This window comes from Penicillium verhagenii (genome assembly GCF_028828195.1).
Source record: "Penicillium verhagenii strain IBT 33310 chromosome Unknown utg000004l_segment0_segment0, whole genome shotgun sequence".
NCBI lineage: Eukaryota > Fungi > Ascomycota > Eurotiomycetes > Eurotiales > Aspergillaceae > Penicillium > Penicillium verhagenii.
The window spans coordinates 404,284-421,899 of record NW_026643168.1 but is presented as its reverse complement, the minus strand read 5'-3'; the positions used below and the strand labels follow the sequence as shown (position 1 = coordinate 421,899).

Here is a 17,616-nt window from a genome sequence, read left to right as displayed (position 1 = left end):
TCCAGCCTCGTTCAGGGTCGACTCTTGGCGGGGTTTAGTCGAGTCTCAGCAGCTGCCACGGCTGCAGCCGCGACAGCGGAGTTGTTCGATCCTGCGCTGGCAACGTTGCTCGCATGCGCTAGCAGGAACTTGCAGCACGTCAAAGTGTATTTACAGGCGCGAGTCCAAGTTTCGTCATTCTGATTAAATCCAAGCTTAATGCTGGCATCCCCAATACGATCTTTTTGAATCTCATAGGGTAGTCGAAGCCCGGGGGCGGTGGCGCTAGTCTGCCCGCGACGAGGCGATGTTACTGGGGCGGGAGTCGATTCGACGAACTGCCCCAACTGGCGCAAACACTCGAGGAACGCCACCATACCTGCGTCAAAGCGTCGATGCAGCCAAGGGAGATTAAGAGGAAGATCTCCAGACGAAAAAAGGTCCAGTTGGGTAGTTTTGGGCGCAACTCGATCAGTGGCATTTGGCCCGGTTGGATGCACGGGATACTCAATCTTGTCGATCTGAGAGGTGGACCCCAGCGGCTTCAACCGATAACCTTGAAATTGAAACCCAAGCCGCTCTGCAATTGTCGACAGAAGTAGACAGGTCTGGCCCCAGGCGGCGTTGATCTCGGGCCACTCAACCGAGGGGTTGGCTAGACGGCCTAGACGCAGGCCATTGATGGTCCCAAAATACCCATCATGCCCGATGCAAAATGCGTCATTGTAGACATTTGTCCGTTGTAATCTCTCTAGCTGCTGCGAGTCATGGTCGTAGCGCATATTCAAAGCATCCCGTTCGGTTTGAAACTCCGCCAGTGTCAAGGCAAAGCCGTTGCGGGCTCGCCAAAATCTTTCTTCGTCAGCATCTAGTTGCTGGGATTCTTCCTCGAGTCCTGCAATCTCTTTGTCCAGCTGAGACTTTTCTCGTTCCAGCTCCTCCAGTTCCACAAAGGCCGCTTTCTCCGCTTCGAGACTTTCTTTCAAGGATGCCTCGGCGGACGCTAATTCGTCCGCGCTCGGGACTGAGGCATTCAAGCTGCGAAGGAACGAAATATAGGCGTCGCGCTCCTTTGTAGCCCCAGCTAGACGTTTCTGTAGCCCCTCCACCAGCATATCCGTACACTCCACACATATCGGATGATCAATATCCGAGCGTGCTGACACAATCTCAAAGAGACGAGTGGCTCGTTCCACTTGGCTGGAAAAGGACCCCCCTTCCTCTAGAGTATGATCTTGGCTTTTTCCGGTACTTTTGCCCTTGGGGCGACTTGGTAGGGTCTCAACAGCCGGCGGTACAAATTGTGATTCCGTAAGCATCACGAATGACATGTTGCCGCTATCACCGCGAGGCAACGCCGGAGGATTACTCTGGCTTCCCGACCGTGGCCCAGGAATGGACCTTCTGTAAACCGGTGGCGTAGCATGCTTTGAGGTACGATCGTAAAGTTCCCGTCGTTCTGAAGGGTAGGAGGTTCGATTTGCGGATGACGCAGCGCCATGGTCCGATAGTGTTCGGCCTGTGGAGTCTGTTCGGAGCTTGGTTAGGATCAACGCATAGCTTCGCCTGGAAACATAGGTAAAGCTTACTGGCAAGTAGCTCAAAGGCAGCTGGGTTGAGCGCCTCAAGTGAGCCATCCAGCTTTAATGCCGTTCGGCACTTCTGGCAATACATAGTGTGTGGTGGGGATTAGTTCATTCTTGGGGAGATTGAATGTGGGGAGAGGTTCAAGTTGGGAGCGGCAGCGGGAACCTTGGAACGTCATGTTCTCGTTTTGTCCGTTTGTTTTTTTTGAACTTTCGCGACTCCGCAGTGCAGCTGCTCGCTCAATAGTATTTTTTCTTTCTTTACTCTCAATATAATCCTTCCTTTCTACTGTCTGATAACGAAGACCACGACCACATCCACGAATCCAATCTCATACGGAAAAAAAACAAAACAAAAGCCATGTCCCTTGAAGGTTGATCCCGTGTATGAGATCCGACCGCGTCGACTTACGCGCACTCGCTCGCGTTCCTCTGCGCCGCAACGACTTTAAGTCCGATGTACGATAATAAGCCTCCATTGGCGACCGACATCATGGAGCGACCCGCGAAACGCCAACGACTCTCTTTGCCACCGGACATACCAGAGGAAGAGGAAGTGACAGAAGAGTGGGACCTACAGGCAGCGCGCGCCCAAAATGACATGCGACTGAAATCAATCTTTGAGGGAATATTTTCCAAATACGGCAAGGACTTTACGGAAATAGGCGATGAGATTGATCTAGAAACTGGGAAGATTGTGGTCGATAATGGCCACCTATCGAGCATGCACGAAGGGGGCGACAATGGAGACGAAGGCGCGCAGACGTGGCTCTACGAGAATGATTTGTCACAGGAGGGGGATACAGACGGGGATGAGATAGACGAGGGCCAAGAATCGCCTAGGGGAAGTTATTCCCAAGGTGAACCATTAGGCACTAGCGGAGCCGATCCGGAGCCCGCCAAACCTTCATGGACTGCAACAACGCATCATCAGCGTCATCATCATCAGTCTGGCGATGACATAGTCAACAATTCTGTTGTTCAATCTTCACAGGCTCCAGACCCATTCGATAATGACCGGCCAGCAGACCCTGTTTGGCAAGCGCCCGAGTTGCCCACTCTCTTCTCCACGCCCACGGCCGAAACAAGGCGGAAAGGGGTCCCGAAACTTCCACATCTCGAAAGGGAAGCATCTCCACCAGGTTCTGGATCATTATGGAGTGTGCCTAGACGAGGGCGCCCACGTACAGAAGTTAAACCCAAATCAACGCCGAGCGAAAGCCGGCTCCGGGCGAAACGAAAGTATCATTCCAGCCCTGTGGCGCACGACTGGTCATTTGCAGCCACGCCAGATGGAGATGAATCAGACGACCCGCTTCAGGAATTCCAACCTTCGCCTTCCATCTCGAAACATGTGGCGAAGAATATTCGCGGGAAACACCTGCAGCAGCCATCGTCTCGTACAGCTCGCCTACGTGCTCCCGATGCACAACTCCCGCCTCGCCAATCCCAGTCGGACCAATCGGCTACTGCAGCTGAGCAGAATAATAAACTTCGAGGCCACGCGAAACAAGATTTGGAAAACCATGTGGCATTTGACGCCTCTGATTTACCATACGATTCAAATGCACATTCTCATTCCCACGTTTTCTCTACCACGCCATCGGAGACACCTGTCAACAAATCAAATCGAGGTCTGACGCCTGACGATGCCAAGCTAATCGTTCGCATGAGGCACGTCCAAAAAAGAAAATGGAATCAGATTCACGCCTGTTTACCACATCGAACACAGCCTCAGATTTATCAATGGAATCTATTTCATTGGACAGAACGCCGCGCAAATCCCCCTCCACTCTCTGCTTCTTGGACCCAATCCGAGCTTGAAACTTTGGAATGTCTCAAAGAGGAGCCCGGTCTCACATGGCTGGATATTACGAGTAAAATGCCAACTCGCACCAAAACGGAAATTGAGTTTGAGTTGCTCCGGCTCTGGGTTGGAGATGAGGTATGGCATGGCCATGTGGGCCGAGCGCATGACCAGGAATCTGAACAGAGACAAGAGGCCAATAAGGATGCGCAGGCAGTAGATTATCGAGAGCAGATTGTTGCTTCCATTGAGCGCTATACCCCCGCGTCTTTTGAGACATTTTCCAGGGAGGCTTCTGAGGCCGACACTATTCTCGCAAACAAAGGTCCAATGGTATTTGACCTACTAGATGACGATGACGACACAACCGACAACATCAGAAAATCACCATCGCCCTCCAAGCTATCTGTCTCCTCTATTGAGAGCAATCCAGGAGCTGGGATATTTTCCCGCAGAGCCTTTGATACTGACCCTACTGTCGAAAGCAAAGGTCCAATTGTATTCGAGGACCTCCTTGACGATGATGACGAAGATGACAATATGGGCAGCATGAGTCATGTATCATCGCCTTCCAAGCTGTCTGCCATCTACTTTGATAGTCCAGCAGCCAGCAGACAAGGATCAAGAACGCCGAACAGAGCGTCCCCCATCAAGCGTTTGGATTTCAAAAGGCTGCCCTGATTCATAATGACCTGTGGACTCGGTCAAGAAAGTCATTACATAATGTTCCAAGTAATTGACTACTATTCATGTCAATCATACCTTGTACTATATTGTATCAATAAATTTATTGAAAATCTTCATCCCGTGCATTCAAAACATCAGCCAGTGTCGTATCAACAGCTCCACCAACATCACCAGCCTTAGCCCAGAATCGAGATAGATGCCGTGACCCCGAATCCGACAGCATAGTGACAATGCGATGACCAGGCCCCATCTTCTGCGCCGTCTTCACAGCCGCAAAGCAATTAACAGCACTGCTGCTCCCGATAAAAATCCCATCTTTCTCAACAAGCCACCTAGCCATCGCCAGCGCCTGCGCATCCGTCACCCGAACCGCATCATCAACAAGCTCCTTGCCAACCTCAAAGTTGGCAGTAACCCGATTAATCCCAATACCCTCAACAATCGTATCCACCTGACGTCGTCGACGGGTCCCCTCCCGCTCCTTCACGTCAAACATCACCCCATACCGCACCCGATTGTACAGCCCGCTCCCCTGCGGATCGGCCAACACAACCGTGATATTCGGCAAAAGCGGCTTCAGGTACCGCGCCACGCCAGAGATAGTCCCGCCTGTTCCGGCGCCCGCTACAAAGGCGTCGATCCGCCCGTTGCACTGCGCGTAGATCTCGGGTCCACTGCCGCCGTAGTGGGCGCGCCAGTTCGCTTCGTTCTCGAACTGGTCTGCGAAGAAGCCGCGCCCGCGCGCCATGCGTTCTGATGGTTCGACCTGCTCGCCCTCTGTGTCGGAGATGGGCACGGTGGCTGAGGCCGTGTGGGCTGTTGCTAGTGCTCTGGCGCGGTTGACGAAGTTTTCTTTTTCGACGATCGGTGCTGGGGGCACGCGGTCGACGATTGCGCCTAGCTTCAATAGCAGATTTGACTTTTCGATTGCCTGGTCTGAGGGCATGCAGCTGGTTTTTCTGTTAGCTTTTTTTTGGAAACTTTTGGTTGGAGGCTCTGGTGGCTTTACATGTGCGCTAGGTATCCCTTGGCTCGGGCTAGAGATGCTAATGAGATACCGGTTGACCCTGATGTTCCTTCATAGATTGTGTCGCCGGAATAAGGTGTTAAGATACCCTGTTCTTCTGCCTGTCTGGAATCAGTATAGGTACGTTAAGTAGTTGAATGTTAAAGATTCATACCAATTCAATCATACTTAATGCAACCCGGTCTTTTGAGCTTTGCCCAGCACCATTCAAGAACTGTAGAATACCATAGTCAGAATGAGTATCGTTAATTGTTATATCAAATTCGCCGCGGGCTTGCATACTTCCGCCTTAGCCAAGATTTCACATCCCGTCGCATCCGACAGGGATTTGATCCGGAAAAGAGGTGTGTTCCCAATACATCCTTCGATACCTTCTACTATGGCGGGAGGTCCTGGACGAGCAACAAGCTCATCTGATCGTGCTGTTGCAGTTTCTGGTTTCTCGCGCCGACGAGAATCAAGTATGTCTTTGCATACGATGGTCAGGCAGACACCAGCGACGAATGCTGTGCCGATATACACAGCAGAGCGCTCTGGCATTGTTGCTCTTTTTTGGTTGTTGGTTCTCTTAAGATATCTTTAGTTTGAGGTTGGTGATTTTATGAATTTGGAGATGCCGTGATAGGACGCTCGGACCATCTCGGTCAGTTGAGTCTGGACGCCAATCAGCGTTCTGTGGTACGGTCTGTCCGCCTATCAGCAGTCACCCTTGGTCATACCGCCTGGCTGTTCTGCCATGTGTGGAGCAGTCAACTGGTGTCTTATTCAAGATGACATCTTGAAGACATTGAAGTACACTCTGAAAAAAATAGCAATTTTACATGACAGAAGTGACTCGATTGCCCTCACATGCCCAGATGGGCATAGAATGGAGATACAAAGACAGATACATAGACATCAGCACAGAACTAAGATTTGCGATCTCTGCAATAGAAATTCTCGTGCGCCACGCTTAGACTTTGGACTGTGTATATGAGAGATCGGGAAGTTTCGAAGTATTTAAGGATTTCAAAAGAAAAGGGATTGATGTCAGGGTCAATCACCATGACCTGGCTCGCCTTCTCGAGCCAATACTGTAGCAGGCGATTGTTGATGTGTTTGACAGCAGAGTCAGTGGGGAACCAAGCCGTCACACACTGTAGAGCATCTGGGGAATGATTAAGGGTGAGTAAAATTTGAAATGTGAATTGAAATTTGAAATTCTTTTGTGATGTCTATTTATTCAAAGTTCAATGGAACTATATACATGATTGTACAAAGCAAAAACACAATAAGTATGAACACCAGATCGCTTTATTCCTATGCTTTATGGGGTTTCCTAGAGTGGTAGATGCGAATGCTGGTTGATGTTGTCTAGGCTGAGCTCGGAGTTGTATATTAGTGAGGCTGGGCTTGGAGGTGGCCAGCACCGGGCTGGGCTTGTAGGTGGCTAGTGAGGCTGGGCTTAGAGGTGGCTAGTACTAGGCTGGGCTTGGAGGTGGCTAGTGAGGCTAGGCTTGGAGGTGGCTAGTGAGGCTGGGCTTGAAGGTGGCTAGTATTAGGCTGAAGTTGACTGGTGATGGTCTGTGGAAGATCTTAGAGTTATATGTTAGTAAGGCTGGGCTTGGAGGTGGCTAGCACTAGGCTAGGCTTGGAGGTGGCTGGGCTGAAGTTAATTGGTGATGGTCTGTGGAAGACCTTGGAGTTGTATGTTAGTAAGGCTGGGCTTGGAGGTGGTTAGTACTGGGCTGGGCTTGAGTGAGGTTGGGCTTGGAGGTGGCTAGTGAGGCTGGGCTTGAAGGTGGCTAGTAAGGCTGGGCTTGGAGGTGGCTAGTACTGGGCTGAAGTTGATTGGTGATGGTCTGTGGAAGACCTCGGAGTTGTATGGTAGTAAGGCTGGGCTTGGATGAAATAGTATGCCTGTGGAGAACTGACTGGTATTGTTGGTCTAGGGGACCTTGAGGCTGTATGCTGATAGGTGAGGTTGGCCTTAAGAATAATAATAATATTATATTATATTTTAATGATGATATAATATTAATATTGTTTAATCTATTATCTTATCCCCTTCTTTTGGTAGGGGTAAAAGTGGTAAGAAAGAGAAGATAGGGGGGATAAGAGGGGTAGGGGGGGTAGTAGGAGTAGTAGTAGTAGAGGTAGGAGCGGAGGTAGCAGTAGTGGTAGTAGGAGTAGAGGTAGTGATAGGTGTGGTAGTAGTGATAGGTGTAGTAGGAGGAGTGGGAGGAGCGGGAGGAGCAGGGAGGTAGTAGTAGTGGCGGTAGGGGTAGTGGGGGCGGAGGCGGAGGCGGGGGGAGTAAGGGTAGTGGTATGGGTAGTATGGGTAGCCCTCCTCTGCATCTGACCTGGCCGGGGACGGCCACGAGGCCCACGACCACAAGAGGCACTAACACCACGGGGACCTGAGGGGATGGGTAGTGTAGGGGGACGGGGACCACCGCCACGACCACTACGACCATGGCCAGGGACACCACACAGGCCTCTGCGCCATTGGCTGCAGGAGGCCTGCTATAAGATATATTAGCCTTTTATATTCATCAAAATAGGGATAAAGGAATCAGTAGATCTTACTGTGTGTATCTCAAGGATGTTGAGCATCCTGCTCATCGGGCATTGTTCCACAGAATGGCCTGCTCCGGGATGGAGGGGACACTGCATAGAGAGAATTGTTAGTACATATTTTCAATCGAAACGTGGCTTTCATCTGATTTTCATCTGAACTCATCTGATTTCATCTGATTTCATCTGATTTTCATTAGATTTCATCAAATTTCATCAATTCTACTTACTTCAGCGAAGTTGTGGAAGCGGGACATCTTGACTGATGGGTAGCTTCCCTTGTGGAACACGAGATACTCTGATGCGGATTCCCATCCGTAGATTTGGGGTTGGGGTTGCATTTTTCGTATGTTCAAGCATGTCGATTGTGTTTCGGGGGTACCGCTGAGATGACGTTGGCGAGAAGGCCAAAGATAAAGAGGGAAAGTTGCATGATGTGTGGATTTGTTCTGTTCGGAGTGGTTCTAGGTAAGGGTATTAGTATAGCTCTGCCTAGTTGTAATTGTAGGGGTTTATCAAAAGGGAGGTGGCGAGTGAAATAGGATAGAGTAGGGGATAGGCGGATTTGATATTTCAGATTGTGTTTGTTGAGAGAATCAAGATTTATCACGCGCACATGAAAGGCACAAGTTAATACGAACTTACCTTGGAAAAATTGGTTGATTCGAGTTGCGTAGAGTAAAGAATGCCGGGACTATGAAGTCTTATATGATCGCATTCTTTAAAATCACTCTACTGCCATAACCTAATTTCACATGCAATTTCTAACTTCACTGCCCTGTTTCCTACCTATCTTGTATTTATTATTTATACATATATAGGAATATCTTAGTAAGGGATTTGATCTAAATACAGGTCACTTTTAGAATAGACTTGAGAATAGACTTGAGAATAGACTTGAGAAGGGACTAGAGAATGGATTGATTATAGAGTTTAAGGATTTAATGTATAATGGAGTTTGAGGATTCCGTATATAATGCAGCGCTGTATATAATGGAGTTCGAAAACAAATATGAATTTGGAATTACTTGTAATTTACTTCAATGTTTCTGCTGGTCGGAAAGTTGAAATTAGGTTATGGCAGTAGGGTGGCGGTTATCGGCCGCCATAACCTCACCTGAACATCTAGTGCTCTCGGAGTCCCAAGAACAACCCTTCACCAGCAGTTCCAATGGCAGCCAAGCAGGCACCATATGGTGCCGAAAAGAGTACTCGCCGGAACCCACTTGAAGGCTATCACAGGCTACAACTTCACGGCTGAGTCAATGAAGGATCTCGATGGAATCGCAGCTCGTCTTGCCGGTGTAATGGGTCTTGAGTCTTGACTCTTGAGTCTTGATACAAGTCACCAACTTCATTACCTCTTCTCTAGCGCTTGTCCTGTCACCCAAGACGTGATCGCCAAATTCGCTAAAGACAGGCAAGCCGATTTTCTCACTGCACAAGAACTTTCGCGCAGTTCACTTCCACGCCGTGATCAATGCGGTCTAACATGCGAATAGATTCACTGTCGCCCTCTTGGCGGATCAGCCGCTAACGCTCGACACTCAGAATGTGACCAGTGACAACCTTTTTGACCTGCGGCAGTCGTGGTGGTCTAGAAAATCGTTTTGATAATCTATGAGAATAACGATAAACCTTAAACATTGACTACCAGTTTACAAAATTTCCATGAAATTTGTATCAAGGGTTCTATTACGTACAGATTCTAAATTATAATTGATCGAAGCTAACATTTGAACAATTCAATGTTCTATAGAACCATCAAAAGCCCCGCCCCGACAATTCCAGCCATAATGTTGTTGGGGTTGGCGGTGGGAGCAGCTGCCAATCCCTTGCTGCTAGTTGAAGTAGCAGTCGAAGCGCTCGTGGTGGATTTAGCAGGGAAATTCAGAACCTGCGATGGGCTTACAACAGCAGTCGGAACTGTCGCCACTGCAGTTGTTGATTCAAAGACGCCGGAGATGGACGTGGTTCCACTGCCAATCTCCAGGATTTGATCCTCGCTTTCTTCGAGATTCCTCGGAGCCATAGATATTTCGTTGTTCGATAGATCGTAGACCACATAGGCATTGCGCAGGAAGTTGTCTGCTAGCACTAACGTCTCGCCGAAACTTGGGATAATATCGAACTCACATGTATCACCATCTCCCTTGCCGATGAAATCACTGAGCGGGCTGCTGATGCTGAAGTCGATGAAAGTGAACGTTATATTGTAATTGCTCTGACTCATGGCGCAGTCGATTGTTGGCACTACTGTGTCATCCCATAAAACGTCCAAGTCTTGATATATTCCCTCAACGATCTTATTCGGGAGGAATGTCTTCGTGCTCAGTGAATCCAACGCCATATAAGCAGGTAGATCAGATGTTTGACTCCTCGAGGTCCCATTTTGAAGAGTAACCTCCGTCACCAGCACCACCGGGAGGTAGTGTACCCCATCCAATGCCGGGATAGACATAGTATGCAGTTCACCGGTATACTTGGCCGTATTCACACCACCAAAAAGGATAGTTCCTTCTGTCCCCTCATCCGTCGAATCATCCACCCATAGACTATATGCAGCTGACTTGATATGACCACCGTCGATCAACGCCTGAAGAATCGTTGCAGGCGCATCCGATTCCTTTCCCGGAATATACCCCAGGCCAAGAACATGGCCGGTGGAGTCGGCATAATTCACTGCTAGGTCCATGGCTGATAGTGAGATATCATCTATGACCACATCATCGCTCCCAAAGTCTCCAATGAAAACTTCATTACCGTACAATCCACCCCCGGCATATGTGTGGTTGAAATCATCGTTTACAAACTGGTACGTTGAAGAGGCACCGACATCGAAAATAGAACTCGAACAGTTTGAGGTTTTGCACCATGATGAATTAGTGGCCGTAACTGCGAGATAGCCACTACTTGTATCCAGCCCAACTTGAATCGTTTGGGGTGGAGTACCAATGTCGAGGTCAAAATAGTACATGGGAAGGAGTCCGGGATCCTGCAAAACTCTCAGTCCCTGATCGTCGGAAATATGAGTAAAGAAAAAAAGACATACCGCTACTCCGAAGGAGTTGGAGACAACATCTGCCCTTTTTGCCAATCGATTTGGTTTGTCGCTTCCGCGTTGAATCGGGAGTTTGACAACAGCAGGTACATCGCGCTGGTGGAGTGACAATGCCCTCGCCCCAGTCCACGCTATACAGGCGCCCAATAATAATGGCTTGAAAACCATGACGAGCGCGCGTGTTGAGAGTCCGCAAGAATCGAAAAGGCTTTGAATGGAAATTATGAGATTCGTGACAGAAATCAAGGAAAGATGAGGGAGCTTATGACAAGGCCCGTATCCGTATCCGTGAAAGGGACATGGGAAAAAGTAGGATCTGGAAAAATTTCTAGGTCATGTCAGTCTAAAATTAAAAGGGGACTCAATGGGTTGTGGTCATTCGATACTAGTCAATACGACTTTGCTAGTGTCCGTCCAAAAGTGCTTGAACCCTGGACATCGAGTTGCGGGGGTAGAGCCCCATGGACTCTAGCGGCCCTACCCGAGGTGGCGCTAGTCGTTATGGGCAACCGACTCGGGATGCAGTACATACTAGTAGTAGTATATCTCCGTCAAATGTACGTACTAAGACATCAATCACCTATAGCACTTGAAGTCTTTGAACGATTGACCAGGAGATTTCGTTCGGGATTGTTCACTAAAGACTTGGGCTCAGGACCCCATTCTGAGACAGTCTGGTTCGCGTAAAACTGGTAGCGGCGAACTAGCCTGCTTTGATCTAGTATTATTGAATTATTTACCGGGTGTCGGCTCAGGGCTGAACGTTGTTAGTTGTGCCCCTGTGGGTACTGTGGGTCGTTCAAATGTTGATTTGTCACATTGAGCCCTGGAAAAGCTCTTTACACCCGGAACAGTACAAGTCCCTTCTTAAGTCCCTTCTCAAGTCTAGTCCCTTCTCAAGTCTATTCTCAAGTCTATTCTCAAGTCTGTTCTCAAGTCTATTCTAAATGATCATATTCCTGTTTGTGATAAATACAATACGGGAAACAGGGCGGTGAGGTTAGAAATTGAATTTGGAATGTGTCGTTGGAGGGCTATCGGCCACCGCACCCGGAACAGTGAATCCGGCATTCGGCTCATCGCTCCACTGCATCGGCGTACGGGCATTATCCCTCCCTTTCTTCTGTAATATTGCTCGCGCTTCTTCCAATTGCTCGGATCCTACGAGACAACGCGCTTTCATTTTCGTCTGCCACCCTGAGACGAGATTTTTCAGTTCTGTCAGTTTCTATGGGCGCAGGCTATTTCGAGTCTCCTTTCGTTTTTATATAGTCAAGTTCCACGTGATCGAAGATGAGTATCATGGTCAGCTCATTGGATGTAGATTCGATGGTTTTGATGATTTCATCGATGTCGGGGATACATAGATGGCATCTCGCCCATAGCCATCGTATTGTATTTGGAGAGAACATTTTTGTGAATCCCGTGTATGAATCGATGGAATTGTAATCAGCGATGTCATAGCCTATGTTTACTTGCGGGAATTTGTAGACTAAATTATAAAATCAGTAATTTTTGTCAGACAGCTTAGCTTTAACTACTTGGGCTCAGTTATGCAACATCCACTCCTAGATCTCTTATATATGGGACTTTCTCGGTGATTCCTTTGACGTTACCCCAGCCACCTGCATCGCTCGCAGACTTGCCGCTCTTAAAGCTTGTTGGGTATATTTGATATACGACTCCCTCTTTTCACTACTTTGGTGCAGTGCAATTAGACTCAGATCCTGACGTGGAGGTATAACCCGAAGTGGGCGAGTCGCTTGTACATACGATTGACGAAAGATTTCATGCACATGTGTTTTTGGTCATAGACTATAGTCTACAGAGAGCCGAGCGTCTTTGCTAATTGAAGAAACTTGACGGTGAGGGACCTTGGGAGTTACTCGGTCCTTTTTAAATCAGAAGATAAACAGTCCCGAACCACTCCGTACGCCATGTACAACATGAACATTGAAAGCCGGATCTGAGTACGGCATACCCCACAGATTCCACTCAATCAACGCCTCTACATTGTGCCCCACCTGCCATTTTCAGACGTTTCACGATGCGGGGTTGAGAAGAGTCCTCAAATGGATCTTGAGAGATTTGGCATTGAGCTTTACCTAGTCTAGTGGATACTTTCATTCGTAAATGTACTTAATTATCCAAGACCCAATGCTGTAAACAGTCCTGTGAGAAGAAACTTTGTACTTCAGATTCTCCGAAGATATCCCAGACTCCCAGAGCACTACACGTATGATCTTTTTCTGTTCACCTGGCCAACCCACGTCCCAAATTGTATTATTCGCACTTGAATCACACCGCTACTTGATTTTCTAATCAAGATAAGTAGATGTTTCCTTTGCTATTTAACTTCCACTCTCATAATAACATATAAAGCCTTCTGGATTATTTAAATCGCTGAAAGTTACGAGATCAAGAAAATGACATCGTCACCAGAATGGGATAAAATGCTCCGCGGAGAGTGGTACCATGCAGGATGTGATATTCTCCAAGAAAACAGAATCCGCTGTAGGAAAGCCTGCGAGGCGTTCAATGCGGCGACATATGGCTCCCGTCGCCAAAAGGTTCAACTTTGGCGGAAGTGAGTGACCGTGTCGGCTAGCTCATTTCAATGTTCCGAGCTGGGGATCAGTCTACCCTGAGCTAACGCTTTCTATCAGCATCATCGAAGATACTCGGCCACTCCCCGAGGAGCTTCAGGATGCAAAGGCGGACGAGGCTCTGTTTGACGAGACAGACCCTTACGTCGATGGCCCTATCTCCATTGATCACGGGCTCAACTTCAAAGTCGGAAAGCAATCCTTCTTGAATTTCAACCTCTTGGTCCTCGACACGTGCCTCATCACTGTTGGTGAAAATGTTCTCTTTGGCCCAAATGTCGGGTTATACGGCGCTCTTCACCCCATGGATCCTGCCAAGCGTCGCGGACTCAAGGGCCCAGAGGCAGGAAAGGAAATTCATATTGAGGACGATGTCTGGATTGGAGCTGGGGCTACTATCTTGGGTGGAGTTACGGTTGGACGGGGAAGCACAGTGGGCGCATCTTCTGTTGTGACAAAGGTGAGTCGTTTTTCTACTGGGTAAATATCCACCCGAATAGGTACTTTGCTTACACTTCAATCAGGATGTTCCTCCCTTCCACTTCGTTGCCGGGAATCCTGCCAGAATAATTCGAAAGATTGAGTCTGAAATGGATCCAGAATTCAAAGGAAATTCGGGCGTTGATGGAGGAAAGTAGAGCAACAGAATCAGTTTGAGTTTGAATATTATAGGCGAGATTATCTATTATTTTGTAGTGCTTAAGCAATTTTTCTGTCGATGCCCCAAGAGCAGCCGATATCATTTGGCATATCAGTAAATTGTGATGGGCCGAACCCCTCACGGCGCTATCTCTTGGAAAACTTCCCCGCTCGGCCAAAGTTGTGATTCTTCAATTTATCAAAGCTGATTTCGAATCTCCGACTAATTGTCGCAATTCTCACCCCTACGCATTTCATAACAAAACGTTACATCTCAACAACATGAGTAACCGCGCTAGCAAACCATGGCTGCCTCGAACAGCAGCCCCAGAAATCATATTCTATAACGCAAACGTTGTTGATGCTGAAGCTGGCGAGATCATCCCAAATTCTACCGTACATATCAAGAATGGCCGCATTGTTAGCGTAACAACCGGCGATATAACCACACCAAATCCTGAAGCAAACACCGTGGACCTGGGGGGTCAATACATCTGTCCCGGCCTGATTGACTGCCATGTCCATCTCACGGCAACACCTGGCTCGCCTTCGCTCAAGGATATGTTCTCCGCAAGCCCCAACACTATCGCCTATCGCACAGCATTCGTCGCACGCGAGATGCTCCTCCGAGGATTCACCACTGCCCGTGATACCGGTGGTGCCGACTTTGCTCTTCGCGAAGCCATCACAGAAGGACTCGTCATGGGTCCCAGACTCTTCATAGCCGGCAAAGCACTCTCGCAAACCGGAGGCCACGGCGACAAGCGCGCAAATTACGAAGGCGACGAGATCAAATGTTGCGGTGGACACTCGGTCAACCTGTCGCGCGTGTGCAATGGCGTTCCAGAGTGCCTTAATGCCGCTCGTGATGAGCTTCGGCAGGGCGCCGACTTTATCAAGATCATGTCGGGCGGTGGTGTTGCGTCGCCTTCAGATGCCCTTGACATGGTCCAGTTCACGGCAGAGGAAATTCGTGCCATTACGACTACTGCTAAGCAGTCGAAAACTTATGTCACCGCGCATGCGTATAGTGTAGAGGCTATTCGCCATGCTGTTGACAATGGGGTGAGGGGTATTGAGCATGGCAATTTCATTGATGCAGAGACTGCGGCTTATTGTGTCGGATTGGGCGTTGTGTTTACCCCAACTTTGGTCACGTATCACGGCATGTCGCAGCCCCCATTTGATAAGTTTCTTGATGATGCTGGTCAGATTAAAAACCGACAGGTGTTGGCAAGTGGACTGGACGCGTTGTCGATTTTGAGCAAGGCTGGGGCTACGATTTGCTACGGCTCTGACTTGTTGGCTGGTCTGCATGTTCTCCAAAATCAGGAATTCTCAATTCGGTCGAAGATCTTGAGTGCGAAGGAGATTCTGCAGTCTGCCACTGTTAACGCTGCTAAGTATCTGGGGATGGAGGGTCAGCTTGGATGCATCAAGAAAGGGAGCATTGCGGATATGATCATTCTGGAGTCCAATCCCCTCGAGGATATTACGGTTTTGGATCACATTCAGGATAACTTGGTGGCGATACTCAAGGATGGGCGCATTGTTTCCAAGAAGTCAAGTTGGCTGTCTGTTGATCCTCTGTATGACCCTTGCCATGTTCAATCTCTTTAAATGCACATGCAAGATATATACTATGCAAATGATTACATGTATCAATCTGGGCACGGGCGCATATTGATGATCAAATCAAGCACTTGAGGCAATAACTGCTTTGATATTGTGGGGATTTCAGACAACTTCTATAAACTTTGCGGCGTTTTAGGTCATTAGGCGAAAAAAAAAAAAAAAAAAAAGTTCATTTCAGCATTTCTTTCTCTTGCGAAGTTAGTAGTATACTTTTTTAAAATTTCCTATTTGGGCACGTGCCTTGGTGCCTGAGGCCATAATCCAGCATCACCAAATCCGACTTGTGCTGCTTTCTCCGCAAAACGGACCTCCAGCCCGTCACGCATCATGGACACCCCCGTCCTCAACCAGCTGCTTCGCCAGCTATTCAGGCATCCAGCATGTCAATCCCTGCGACAGTCACCCATCGCATTATCGAGAGGACAAACTCGCTCGTTCCTCACCCGGCGCAATCCCAATGTCAAACGCAAGCCGCAAGATGCTAGCATGCTTTGGCTAAAACGAGCAGACATAAACAAGAACATCGATGAAGAATACAAGACATATCCAACAGTCACCGCCAAGGAGCTGCGCAACCGGCGAGAGCGGCCGCGGCAGGTGAAAATGTTGACACGCGAGTTCATTGACGGTAAGTTTCAGAGCTCCCGGCAAGTTTAATGGAGATGACCCAAATGCTGACGAGATACCTGTAGACAGTCTTTATAACCCGTACTATGGATATTTCTCGAAGCATGCGACTATTTTCACACCGGGCGAGCCATTCGACTTCAACAATATCGATGATGGACCAGCTTTCCATGGACTTGTGGGTGAGCGGTACACGGAATTCGAGAACCGGCTCGATGAAATCAAGCCTGACATTGCGCGTCAGCTTTGGCATACTCCGACAGAACTTTTCAAGCCGTATTATGGCGAGACAATTGCCAGATACCTTGTTTCGAACTACAAGCTCACCCTATACCCTTACCACGACCTGATCATCTACGAGATGGGTGCCGGTAACGGTACAATGATGATGAACATCCTGGATTTCATTCGTGATACCGATTATGAAGTGTACCAGCGCACCAAGTTCAAGATTATCGAAATTTCGCCCGCACTAGCCGATCTCCAATTCAAGAATTTGACAGATGCTCTCGATTCCCGAGGACACCGAGACCGCGTCGAGATTATCAACAAGTCAATCTTCGATTGGGACACATACGTACACTCGCCATGTTTCTTCCTTGGTCTTGAAGTTTTCGACAATTTCGGTCATGACACCATCCGTTATGATTGCGCTACCGAGATGCCCCAACAAGGCGGCGTGCTTATCGATGGCAACGGCGAGTTCCACGAGTTTTACAACACTCAATTAGATCCAGTTGCAGCACGCTTCCTTCGCGTGCGCCAGGCTGCTGCCCGACGCCCTTTCCCCAGTCCCCTTGGCCCTCGCGTCCTCCGTGGTCTCCGGTCTACGGCGCCCTTCCGCAAAAGCCATTCTCTCCCCGAGTACATCCCGACTCGTCTCATGCAGTTCTTTGATGTGCTTAACCAGTACTTCCCTGCTCACCGTCTCGTGGCGAGTGATTTCAGTTCCTTGCCGGATGCTGTGCCTGGATTGAACGCCCCAGTTGTTCAGACGAGATATCAGCGGCAGACAGTACCGGTGACGACGCCTTTTGTAAGTCCAATCAATATCCTGCTTTGGATATTGGCTAATGAGAAATATAGGTTCACCAAGGATACTTTGATATCTTCTTCCCTACTGACTTTAACGTTGTCGAAGATATGTACCGTGCCGTGACCGGCAAGTTGACCCAGGTGATGAGCCATGAAGACTTCATGGAACGCTGGGCTTACATTGAGGACACGGAGACTCGGAATGGCGAGAACCCGCTTCTGAGCTGGTACAAGAATGCTAGCATGCTGATGACTGTGTAGACACACAGGACTTATTGTACACTATTTACATTGGAGAAACGTCCAGATATCAATAATATGGATCTATTCATTAAAAGAAACTTGGTCGTCCTTATAGGATGATAGATTTG

General features: G+C 48.6%; 7 protein-coding genes across 7 annotated transcripts; 4 read left to right on the top strand and 3 right to left on the bottom strand.

The window, feature by feature from the left end:
* Window positions 1-11: 11 nt before the first annotated feature.
* N7466_003097 (beclin 1) lies at window positions 12-1,653 on the bottom strand (the record flags this gene model as incomplete). The annotated part of the gene is made up of 2 exons (XM_057162494.1): window positions 12-1,507; window positions 1,569-1,653. 2 exons carry the CDS (start codon window positions 1,651-1,653, stop codon window positions 12-14), a joined length of 1,581 nt encoding a protein of 526 aa, XP_057023609.1.
* Window positions 1,654-2,022: 369 nt separating this feature from the next.
* N7466_003096 (Myb-like DNA-binding domain protein) lies at window positions 2,023-4,053 on the top strand (the record flags this gene model as incomplete). The annotated part of the gene is made up of 1 exon (XM_057162493.1): window positions 2,023-4,053. One exon carries the CDS (start codon window positions 2,023-2,025, stop codon window positions 4,051-4,053), a length of 2,031 nt encoding a protein of 676 aa, XP_057023608.1.
* A 106-nt stretch (window positions 4,054-4,159) lies between these two features.
* On the bottom strand, window positions 4,160-5,626 carry N7466_003095 (putative cysteine synthase; the record flags this gene model as incomplete). The annotated part of the gene is made up of 4 exons (XM_057162492.1): window positions 4,160-5,009; window positions 5,069-5,187; window positions 5,241-5,300; window positions 5,369-5,626. The coding sequence occupies 4 exons, from the start codon at window positions 5,624-5,626 to the stop codon at window positions 4,160-4,162; spliced, it is 1,287 nt and encodes a 428-aa protein (XP_057023607.1).
* A 3,769-nt stretch (window positions 5,627-9,395) lies between these two features.
* Window positions 9,396-10,871, bottom strand: N7466_003094 (uncharacterized protein; the record flags this gene model as incomplete). The annotated part of the gene is made up of 1 exon (XM_057162491.1): window positions 9,396-10,871. The coding sequence occupies one exon, from the start codon at window positions 10,869-10,871 to the stop codon at window positions 9,396-9,398; it is 1,476 nt and encodes a 491-aa protein (XP_057023606.1).
* Window positions 10,872-13,129: 2,258 nt separating this feature from the next.
* N7466_003093 (sugar O-acetyltransferase) lies at window positions 13,130-13,947 on the top strand (the record flags this gene model as incomplete). The annotated part of the gene is made up of 3 exons (XM_057162490.1): window positions 13,130-13,290; window positions 13,370-13,769; window positions 13,834-13,947. 3 exons carry the CDS (start codon window positions 13,130-13,132, stop codon window positions 13,945-13,947), a joined length of 675 nt encoding a protein of 224 aa, XP_057023605.1.
* Window positions 13,948-14,230: 283 nt separating this feature from the next.
* On the top strand, window positions 14,231-15,568 carry N7466_003092 (metal-dependent hydrolase family protein; the record flags this gene model as incomplete). The annotated part of the gene is made up of 1 exon (XM_057162489.1): window positions 14,231-15,568. The coding sequence occupies one exon, from the start codon at window positions 14,231-14,233 to the stop codon at window positions 15,566-15,568; it is 1,338 nt and encodes a 445-aa protein (XP_057023604.1).
* Window positions 15,569-15,910: 342 nt separating this feature from the next.
* Window positions 15,911-17,506, top strand: N7466_003091 (class I SAM-dependent methyltransferase; the record flags this gene model as incomplete). The annotated part of the gene is made up of 3 exons (XM_057162488.1): window positions 15,911-16,211; window positions 16,276-17,246; window positions 17,297-17,506. The coding sequence occupies 3 exons, from the start codon at window positions 15,911-15,913 to the stop codon at window positions 17,504-17,506; spliced, it is 1,482 nt and encodes a 493-aa protein (XP_057023603.1).
* Between the last annotated feature and the right edge of the window lie 110 nt (window positions 17,507-17,616).